Source organism: Myotis yumanensis, unplaced genomic scaffold (assembly GCF_028538775.1).
Source record: "Myotis yumanensis isolate MYYU_CA2020_CCGP unplaced genomic scaffold, mMyoYum1.0.hap1 SCAF_5, whole genome shotgun sequence".
Taxonomy (NCBI): domain Eukaryota; kingdom Metazoa; phylum Chordata; class Mammalia; order Chiroptera; family Vespertilionidae; genus Myotis; species Myotis yumanensis.
In genome coordinates this window covers 3,403,980-3,414,856 of record NW_027223756.1, presented here as the reverse complement: position 1 = coordinate 3,414,856, position 10,877 = coordinate 3,403,980, and the positions used below count along the sequence as shown (strand labels likewise).

Below are 10,877 nucleotides of genomic sequence, written 5' to 3'. Positions count from 1 at the left end.
CTACCCGGGAAATTGTTTCTATAAAGGAGAGTTGCAATAGCCAAATATCTGATTGAAGATTTGCATATGATTATGAACTTGGTCCTTCGATCATATTCCAACTTTGGCAATCAAACTGGGCCATCAGAGCTGCTTGCTGGTTCTGTAGTGGATTGTTAACCTGTCTCTTCCAGCTCTAAATCACACTGCCGAGCTGTAGGGTGTTAAAGGTTACGCCTCTGCTCTCTTTCCAGTTCTTTGGTTGACTGCCTTGCAGCTGAGCTCAAATGACCCCACTCATCAGAGGGCACAGGTGACCTTCAAAGTCGAGGCAGTGATTTTCAAGTGTAAATAAAAACCGACAGACATTCTGGAGAAGCCTCATATGTAACCGCGGTAATGATAAGGCCCAATATAAGGAAACCCATCGGGCTAATCTTATGAGCCCGATGCTAGAAACTTGTTCACAAGAGAGGCAGCTGCTTCCACTGCCTGAGACTTAGAACTGATGTGTGATTCCCCCGCAACATGTAGGAACACATAAGCTTTTGGTTGCTAAGCATACCACGTTTTACAGCTTGCAAAGCCGATAACATTGTCCCAGAGTCCAAGTGTTGGTTTCTGTTCTAAGTCCAGCAGCATCTCATACGCTTGGAGTTCACTTGGGCCACATATGGCTTTCTCTGTGTGCATTTCCCAGTGAACTTTATCACAGGAGCCTCATATCCTAACAGCCCATAAAAGATGCAATTGCACCCAGACAGAAGTTTGTTGGGTTTTTAAATATATATATTTTTATTGATTTCAGAGAGGAAGGGAAAGGGAGAGAGATAGAAACATCAGTGAGAGACTGGGGATTGAGCCTGCAACCCAAGCATGTGCCTGGACGGGGAATCAAACCGTGACCCCCTGGTTCACAGGTCAACACTCAGCCACTGAGCCACCTTGGCCCAGCCAGTCAGGAGTTTTTAAAAATCAAAATATAACCTCCTGCCGAGCTTGTTGGGTGAACGTCTCAGATGCCGAGTGGTGGTTCCAGGTGGGAGAAGCCTGTTCTGGGTCCTCAGAATCTAGGCTGGTGCTGGCGCTAGTTGTGGGGACAGAACAGGAAGCGCAGGCGCCACTGCACCTGCTCAGACTCTGAGTGCTGAAAGGAAGAGCTGCCTCCACACCTCAGCTCAACGTCGATTTCTAGATCTAGTAACGGTCTTGTGAATAGCATGGTGAAGTTGCATTGAATTAAAGGCCATTCTTTTTTTAAAAATATATTTTATTGATTTTTTTTTTTTTTTTACAGAGAGGAAGAGAGAGGGATAGAGAGTTAGAAACATCGATCAGCTGCCTCCTGCACACTCCCTACTGGGGATGTGCCCGCAACCAAGGTATATGCCCTTGACCGGAATCGAACCTGGGACCCTTGAGTCCGCAGGCCGGCGCTCTATCCACTGAGGCAAACCGGTTAGGGCTAAAGGCCATTCTTAATGTAAAGTTTAAACAGGTACTGCCATTCCTGTCACCAGATCTTGGCATTTATTAATTTTTTATATATGTGGAGCTTCCCAAAGTGCAAGTGGCAGGCTTCCTTTCTTCATCTATAAAAGCCAGTGTGTGTGTGTGTGGGGGGGGGGGGGGGTAAAGGGGAGGCGGTATCCCTCAGATCTTTGGGGTCAGCGGCGAGAGGGGTGCGTAGGAAGGAGTCAAGAGGGGAAATCAAATGCAACTGGGGGACGTGGGCCCCTCTTCCGGCGGTCCACAAAAGGCAGGGCTGGGCGTGGGGAGAGAGTGGGTCTTGGGGCCTATGAGACCAGCTCAGAGTGGGACAAGAGACGGCTCTAGGAGGCCTGAACGCGTTCGATGCAGGTCCTGCCCAAGCAGAACAGAAACCTGAGCTATCGACGCCCTGCGGGGGTCTCTGAGTCACCAGGAGTTCCCTGCCGGAAGCTCAGGGCACAGCTTGGCTGTCCCCGCGGGTGCAACACAGGTGGGGACACCCCGCCCACTCGGCCCAACTCACCTCCTCCCCGCCCACTCCTGCCGCTAGGCCACGCCCACCAGGTCCGCTATGCACCTCCCACAAAGCTCGGCCCGCCCACCCCGGACGCCAGGCCCCGCCCACCTGCCACGCTCCCTCCGGCCGCCCCGCCCACCCAGGCCGCTGTGTACCTCCCCCAAGGCTCGGCCCGCCCACCCCACCGCCTCAGGTAGGACAGCCTCGCCCCGCCCCTCGGCCCCGCCCCCACCGCCTCAGGTGGGGCCGCCCGGCCGGGCCCGCTCGTTCAGCTGGCGTCGGCCGCGTCTCCTTAGCTCCTCACGGTCTTCCCGCGGCGCGGCGAGTTTTGACACTTGGGCGGCTGGAGACGCGCGCCGGCTCTCGCGGGCCCACGGCTGTGGCGGCGGCCGACTCTCGAGGGCCCCTCAGCCGCGCCCCCGAGCTCCCACCGCCCAGGGTCGGGCGGCCACGAGGCCCGGCCGCGCCCGCCCGCCCGCCCGGCGGCTGCAGCCATGTCGAAGGGGCCGGAGGAGGTGAACCGGCTCACCGAGAGCACCTACCGGGTACGCGGGCCCGGGAAGGGGGCCCAGGGGCGGGGAGCCGGGGCCCGCCGTGGTTCGGGGTTCGAGGCTGAGGGAACGCGTGGCCGGGCCGGGCAGATTTGGGCTTTTTCACCTTGGGGTGAGGAGGGAATCGCCGTCCCTCCCCGCCCCTCGCTCCGGGCGCTGGGGACGCCCGAGGAGCTCCTAGTTTGCACCCCGACGTTTGTGGGGGGAGTTGGAGGAGGCGGGCAGGTCTGTGCCGTTTCGGGAGCCACGTCCTGCTCCCACCGGCTCCTCGGAGGGCGGCTGCGCGGAGCGGGCGGAGCGGCGCCAGGTGCCGTGGCCGCACCAGGTGAGCGGGGGGGGGGGGGGGGGGGGAGCGAGGGGGGCCCTGGACTGCCCCGCGCGCCGCTCCCCGCGACCCTCCGCTCGCCTCCGCCCCCCCCCCCGCTCCCTCCCCCCCTCCCCGCTCCCCGCTGCCTCTCGCTCCGCGGGGCTCTGACCCGCCGGCGGTGTGGTGAGTCCCGGGTCCGGAGCAGCCGGGTGTCCATGGAATTGACCGGACCTTAAGGAACGCTTTGGGGGTCATGCTCTTAAAACTGGCGTTTATGGTGGGAGAATTTTTCCAGAAACACACAGACTTGGGATTCGTGGCCAGCGGAGTAAGTTTCCAGCGGTTCTCAACCTGTGGGTCGCGACCCCTGAAAGCACTTCCTGCATATCAGATATTGACATGACGATTCCTAACAGTAGCAACGTGACAGTGATGAAGGAGCCACGAAAATGATTTTATGGCTGGGGGTCCCCACCACAGGAGGAACTGTTGTATGACGGGGTCGCGGTGAGGAAGGTTGAGAACTTGAAGCGCTTATGGGTGGATTCCGGTGGAAATGAGATCCGCGTCTAATCATCTGTTCCTAATAGGATACAAAACAACGTTTGTTTTAAGTCGGCTGAGGCCCGCGGGGCTAGCTCCCCGAGACTTTTAGTTTTCCAAATTTCCCTTGCAGTCATCTTCAGGGCCCACAGTATGGTCATTTTTATAGACTTTTTAAAATTTTTTTTACCCCTAAAATGTGGCTTCTAGATTTGCAAGGTCTGCGTGAATTCCTGAAATAAGAGTGGATTGACTGTTGTTGGATAATAATTTCAAAAGAGCGTGAAAATATATTCTTAATGGATCTTTGGAAGTTAAAAAAAAATTGTATTTCCTTCGTCTGAATACAAACATGTGAATTACAACTTGTAGCCAGACACAGCATTTGGGGGCTCAGGAAGTCACTGTGACCAAAATCTGTTCCTTACTCGTGTGTTTGCTTTAATAGAGGGCATTTCGAAATTCCAGAAATGTGAGTGTTAAAGTTTAACGTTTGTCCGGGGGTTAATGTTTGAATATTCCTGACGATGGTGGGTCCGGACCGGACGTGTGGGGTCTTTCCCGAGGGTGTGAAGGAAACATTCTTCCTCTTAGACTCGGGGAGTGGCAGCTACGCTGATGACTGTCAGTTAAGTTTGGAAAAACTGTATGTAATTGAGGAATGCAGACATTGCAGATTGGAGGCAGACTCTAAGTTTCCACAGGGCCACGAAAGCTTTAAAAAGTGAGCCCAGCCCTAACCGGTTTGGCTCAGTGGATAGAGCGTCGGCCTGCGGACTGAAGGGTCCCGGGTTCGATTCCAGTCAAGGGCATGTACATTGGTTGCTGGGCACATCCCAGTGGGGAGAGTGCAGGAGGCAGCTAGCTGATCGGTGTTTCTGACTCTCTATCCCTCTCCCTTCCTCTCTGTAAAAAATCAATAAAAAAATTTTAAGTGAGCCCACATATGCCCCTCCCCCTGCCTCTGAGAGTCAGGCGCGTGTCTTCCCGGTCCCAGTGGAGATAACTGGAGACAGGCACTCAGGTGCTCTCATGGGAAGGAACATGGCTTTGCTTTTTCCTCCACGCACTCCCAACTTTCACTTTCAGTGATGACTGGGTGGAGGGGCTGTATACTCCAGTGCATTACGGCGCCGGCAGTGCCAACCACTTTGGCCTGTGCAGTTGCCAAGGAACTGGAGCAGGAGGGGAGAAGTGCGGATTTCATAGTTTTGATTATATGTATTTGCAGATGTAAGGCAGGGTGAGTAATTTTCATATTTTGAAAGATTATAGCACTGAAGATCAGAGACCAGGACAGGCCTCGTGGCTTTTCCTTCCCAGGTGTTTTCAAACATACTGAAAGCTCACAGATGTCTGTTGATTTATTTTAATCACCATTTCCTTGTTCATGTCTTAGGATCATGGCTTTTTTTTTACGTTGAGATGGTGGAATACGAATTTATAGCTCTAGACAACAAGTTTATGTGTAATCTTTGAAGTGAATGCTGCTATCTCATGCCTTGGCTGTGATAGAAATGCACAGTAAAATTTTACTTTCAATTGAAAGCCTGAAATTCTTTTACCTCCTGCTCTTGGGTTCTTGCTCCCAGGGCCGCTTCTCCACTACCAAAGCTGAGAACAATTTAAGCCTAATATGGTAAAAAAAATCTGGCAGTGTGATGAGCTAGCTAGTTCTTTTAAAAAAGGGACTTCCTTTTATGTTACCTAGCAATCTACAGTGTTTTACTAATAGAACCAACCATAACCTAAGCAGGTGCATTTACAAAAGCCACCTGCAAATGAGATTTTATGACTTGCTTGTATGGGTTTTAGGTGTTTTCTTTAACACTCAAATTTCTCCAACTTTGAAATAGAGGAATAAACTCTTACAGAAAATGGGGATTATAAAGTATGCAGTGTCAAATATCTTTAAATATTTACACATTGCAGAGTTTTCTAAACATACACTTAGACAAATGATTGCTGGAGATCCATGCTAAATCCCCGAAGGTTGTGTGTTTTACCACTTCACAAACAAATGGCATGATAATAAGCCCCAAGATGTCAAGTAATGTTGCTGTTGCTAATTAAGAATTAAATTAAAGGTCCCTCCCCTTCCCCACACTTCAGTCTATAGTATGCCCATAATTTGTAGCTTGCTAGTAACTTTGCATGGTTTTCTGATGAGTATATGCCTGAGTGGTAAGAGGAAGAAGTAAAGTTTAAAAAAAGCAAACCTTAATTAAGAGTAACCACAACCTTCCTAGAAGTTAGAACAGTTAAAGTCAGGAAGATGAGGAGGGATGGGTGTGACATCATTAGGGATTAATCTTGCTAAAGCAGCAGTGAAGGGGAAATGATACTTAAAAAAAGAAAGGAGGGGAGAGGGGACACAGAAGTCTTTTTTTTAAAAATATCACCTTCTCAGAGTGGCCTGCTCAAACAGCTCTTTAAAATTGCAGAAAACGCCATCCATCTTGCAACCCTGCCTAACTGCCTTTCCACCATATCTCTTACTGCCATAGGGTCTACGTATTTATTTATTTGTCTGTCTTCCCATGCCAACTAGAATGTGAGCTCCCAAAGGAAAGGAGCTTTGTTCTGTTGTACATAGTACAACAGGTCCTGGCACATAGTAGGTGTGCATATGTGTTGAATAAATGGACATTTAGTAAGCACCTATCTTATGCTAGGCTCCCACCCTGCCTTGACACTTTTTATAGAGTGTTTGTTTCATTCTAAATAAACATCAGCCGTTAGGGTGGCTATAAATTTTATTTGTTTACCATTAAGAAACTGAGTCCCATGCCCTGGTTGGAGTGTCATCCAGTGCACCAAAAGGTGGTGGGTTCAATTCTCCATCAGGGCACATACCCACGTTTCAGATTTGATCCCCATCAGTGTGCTTTCGGCAGGCAACTGATCAATAGTTCTCTCTCACATCGATGTTTCTCTCTCTCCCTCACTCCCTCCTTCCCTTCCTCTAAAATCAATTAAAAATATTTCTTTTAATATAAGAAAGAAACTGAGTCCCGAAGTCTATGTGTGACCAGTGTCCACATTCCAGCCTCAGTCCCTTCCATTTTTGTATAGTAATTTAGTTTTAGTGACTAACAAATGCACAAAACAAATATCTTTTATAATTTGGTGATCTAAGATGTCAGTAACATTTACTGTCATTCTGGTAATTCATTGTCATTGGCTTGTTTTTTTTATGAGAAAAAGTACTTTTGTTTCACTGGGTAAAGCAAGCAGTCTAGGCATGTATACTAGATTTTGTTTGCTTGTTTGATGGTTTTATTTTCTCCACTTGGATTTATTTGGGGAGAGGGAGAGGAAGTGAAAATCCCTGCCTGGATGGTGTCCAGTGCAGACTGTGCTGTACAGGTCTAGCTTTTGAATCTCTAAATTGCCTTTTATGTTCCTTGCTGTAGCTTTACACAGTGCTTAATATCTTCATCTGTTCCCATCACACTTTCTTCAGGTATGCTGAAGATAAAAATGGGGTGTGCAGAAGCCCGGACAACTTGCTCTTGGCTCCATGGTGACTAAAAGGAGGGGGATAGTAAGACTGGTGTGCCAGATAGTGGCAGAAGGGTTGCCAGGTAGTGATATCAAACTGAACAGCCCAGTATTGTAGCTTTTTGTTTGGGGAAAATGGAAATACAAAGCCAAACAGTCGATGTCTTTTTTAGTCATAACATTTTTTCTTGATTGGAAAGAGGTTTTAGAACTAGGATAACACGAGTGCTCTGCAGACAGAGCAGCGGCCTTTATTGTGAAGCCTGGGAGACTGGGACTACTTGGACAGGTGACACCATTCACAAGTTTCAGGTTGCTTTTGAGTTTGTGACATTATGCCAGTATTGGGCATGAATTCTTGCCTTGCATTTCCACTGTAATCAGCCACAGGCAGACTTGCAAGGGAATCCTAATGTGCATGGAATTGCAACAAATTGGATTTTTGTTTCCCCCCACCTTCCACACAGCTGTTTCTTCTGCAGTTCCAAAGTAAAAATGGTTCTAAAAGCAGTGGAAACACTAATTTAACCTTTGTTGTCATTTTAAAATATGTTTTTATTTCTAAAACTTTTTTATTGAGCTATAATAGACACACGGAGCCCTGGGTGGGTGTGGCTCAGTCTGTAGGAGTGTTGTCCCCTGCACCGAAAGGACCCAGGTTTGATTCCTGGCCCTGGTCGGGGTGTGTGCGGGAGGTAACCAATTGATGTGTCTCTCTCACATTGATGTTTCTCTCTCTCTCCCTTCCCCATTCTCTAAAAATCAATGAAAATGTCCTCGGGTGAGGATTTTAAAACAGACACACACAGAAAGGTGTGCTTAGGTGTGTATAGTCACTAAATTGTCACAAACGGAACACGGCTGTATAACCAGCACCCAGATCAAGAAGCAGACCATGACCAGCCCCTCAAAGTCCTTCATATACCCTCTTCCAGGTGCTACACCCCCTCCAAGATAACTCTCTTGACTTCTCACTGCACTAAAATTAGTTCTGCCTATTTTGTCTGCCTTCTTTCACTACGTGTTTGTCAGATTCACCCATAGTATTGGAAGAATTGTAGTTAGCTCATTTGCTGTATAGTAGTCCACTGTGTCAATATATCACACTTCTCTTGAGAGGCCTTGGGATAGTTTTCACACTACTCCAGGCTATTATGAATAGTGCTGCTGTGGACATTCTAGTGCATGTCTGATGGGCATAGGTGTTCTTTCTCTTAGGTATATCCATAGGATCGGATTTGCTGGGTTATAAGGTATTTGAATATTTAGTTTTGGTGCAAACTGCCAGGCAGTTTTCCAAAGCGATTGCATCCATTTACATTCCCACCAGCAGTGTATCAGAATTCCTATTGCTTTACCTCCTCACCAAAGGTTGGTGTTTTCCTTCCTTTTTATTTTGGTGTCTCTGATGGGTGGAAGCAAGTAAACACTTTTAATTAAAAGCAAAACAAACAAAACCATTTGTCCCAGGCTTACTAGTTGGACATCTGCAACCTTGGCAGGAGCCTGGTCTCCACAGGGATTACTTAATGTCCAGAGACAGAGCCAGGACCTGGGAACATGGGCCTGTGAGAGACCTTACAGCTGTATTCAGTAGGATAAAACATACATTGAATTTTCTTAGATTCTAAAACTGTCAAAACTGAACACATCAAAAGGTTTGTGTAAGAGATGTTGGGGGCATAGATGTAAACAAACTGGAATGCTGGGAGCATATGGAGTTATGGTTAATTGAATTTTTAAAAATATATTTTTGCCAAGGCTGGTTTGGCTCAGCGGATAGAGCGTCGGCCTGTGGACTGGAAGGTCCGGGGTTCGATTCCGGTCAAGGGCATATGCCTGGGTTGCAAGCACATCCCCGGTAGGAGATGTGCAGGAGGCAGCTGATCGATGTTTCTCTCTCATCGATGTTTCTAACTCTCTATCTCTCTCCCTTCCTCTCTGTAAAAAATCAATAAAATATATTAAAAAAAAAAAAAAAAAGCTGTCCTTTGAAAAAAAAAATATATATATATATATATTTTTATTGATTTCAGAGACGAAGGGAGAGGGAGAGAGATAGAAACATTAATGATGAAAGAGAATCATTAATCAGCTGCCTCCTGCACGCCCCCTACTGGGTATTGAGCCCAGGCATGTGCCCTTGACTGGAATCGAACCCAGGACCCTTCAGTCGATAGGCTGATGCTCTATCCACCGAGCCAAACTGGCCAGGGCTGGTTAATTGAATTTTATTGTTAATTGAATATTAATGAAAGTACCTTTCCCTTTTTTTAATATGACTTCTTGCAAATGTATGGTTTTTTAAAAGAATTTCAGTGAGTTGCAGTTGAATTAAGAGGTTTTAAGGCTAGTACTTTCTGAAGGAGATGTTATTTTTTGTGTATGTTAATTGTCACCAGAGGATATTTTTTTCCCATTGATTTTTTTTTTTTAGAGAGAGTGGAAGGGAGGGAGGGGAGAGAGAGAGAGAGAGAAACATCAATGTGAGAGAGACACATTGATTGGCTACCTCCCACATGCACCCAGACTGGGGCTAGGATTGAACCTGCAACCTAGGTACATGCCCTTGACGGGAAATCGAACCCGAGACCCTTCAGTTCATGAGCTGACACTCTAACCACTGAACAACACCAGCCAGGGCGGAAATGTTATTTTTAATTGGCTCTTATCCCCACTTAGGTTGTACGTGCTTGAGAACAAGTCTGCCAAATTACACTTCTTAGTATTTCCAACAGTCATTAATATTTTTAGGTATGTGTTTCGGTTTTAATCTGTTTTTTTAAACTATATTTTTCTCTGCGGCCAGAAAATTCCTTAAAAAGATTTTTTTTTTAATTTCTTGATTTGCAAGTGAGAGAAACATCGATTTGTTGTTCCACTTATTTATGCATTCATTGGTTGCTTCTTGTGCCCTGGTCGGGGATTGAACCCACAGCCTTGGTGTATCAGGACACAAACCAAGTAAACTACCTGGCCAGAGCTGCTGCCAGAAAATTTCCAAAATTTCTATGAATATTTATACTGCAAGTAAAAGTCACCTGGAAACCCACAACTCAGAGATGACCGTATTAACTTGTTGTCCCTCTTCCCAATATTTTTCAGTACATCTTTCCATGTTAGTCAGTATTCTATGCCTCGTTTTGGTGACCACAGAACTTCATTCTTCATCATAATTTACTTTATTTTTTTTAAATATATTTTATTGTTTTTTTACAGAGAGGAAGGGAGAGGGATAGAGTTAGAAACATCGATGAGAGAGAAACATGGATCAGCTGCCTCCTGCACAACTCCCACTGGGGATGTGCCTGCAACCAAGGTACATGCCCTTGATCAGAATCGAACCTGGAACATTTCAGTCTGCAGGCCGATGCTCTATCCACTGAGCCAAACCAGTTAGGGCTTCATCATAATTTATTGATCTAGTCCTTTATTGTTTGACATAAAATCATTGCCAGTACTTCCTCTTAAGACACTGCAGTGAGCATTGTTGCAGGTAAAGCTTTGCACAGATGGGTGGTGTTTCCTAAAGTAAATTCCCAGCAGGGAATGTGAGTCAGAGGGTAGGTGCATTTTAAAGCATATTTGCTACACGTTGCAAAAATTCCTACATAAAACATACCCCAAATTATGCTGTAATCTGATTGAGTTCAATGAACCTTTTCTAAGCCAATGGAGTAGAACTTTTCAAATCACTTTCTTTCCTGTAACCCATAGAGGACTTTTTTTTAACAGGTAATAAAACATGCATATTATAATACATATAGTGGCTTGTGGACATTGGCCAGGAGAACATCCTCTTGGTGTTCCTGTCTACCGCTATTGGATATCATTTCCTCTGTAAACTTTGTAACTTGTGGATGTGTACAGAGTAATTACAGCTCTGTGACCTTTCAGGCCTGTATACTTTTGTTATTTTCTTCAGCCTTGGTTCTACACTTCTATTTATGTTTTCCCAGACCTTGAGTGTCTTTCTAGTTTATCA

At 46.5% G+C, this 10,877-nt stretch overlaps 1 protein-coding gene across 2 annotated transcripts in view; it reads left to right on the top strand.

The window, feature by feature from the left end:
- The first annotated feature begins 2,260 nt into the window (after positions 1-2,260).
- BAIAP2L1 (BAR/IMD domain containing adaptor protein 2 like 1) overlaps positions 2,261-10,877 on the top strand; it is a 76,072-nt gene continuing 67,455 nt past the window's right edge. Inside the window, exon 1 of one of the 2 annotated variants that reach the window (XM_070414352.1) lies at positions 2,261-2,532. In XM_070414352.1, coding sequence (XP_070270453.1) covers positions 2,482-2,532 — 51 coding nt within the window. In that variant the 5' untranslated portion in view covers positions 2,261-2,481. Of the gene's footprint in view, positions 2,533-3,104; positions 3,174-10,877 lie in introns of those variants that run through there. The other variant, XM_070414350.1, reaches the window with a different exon arrangement.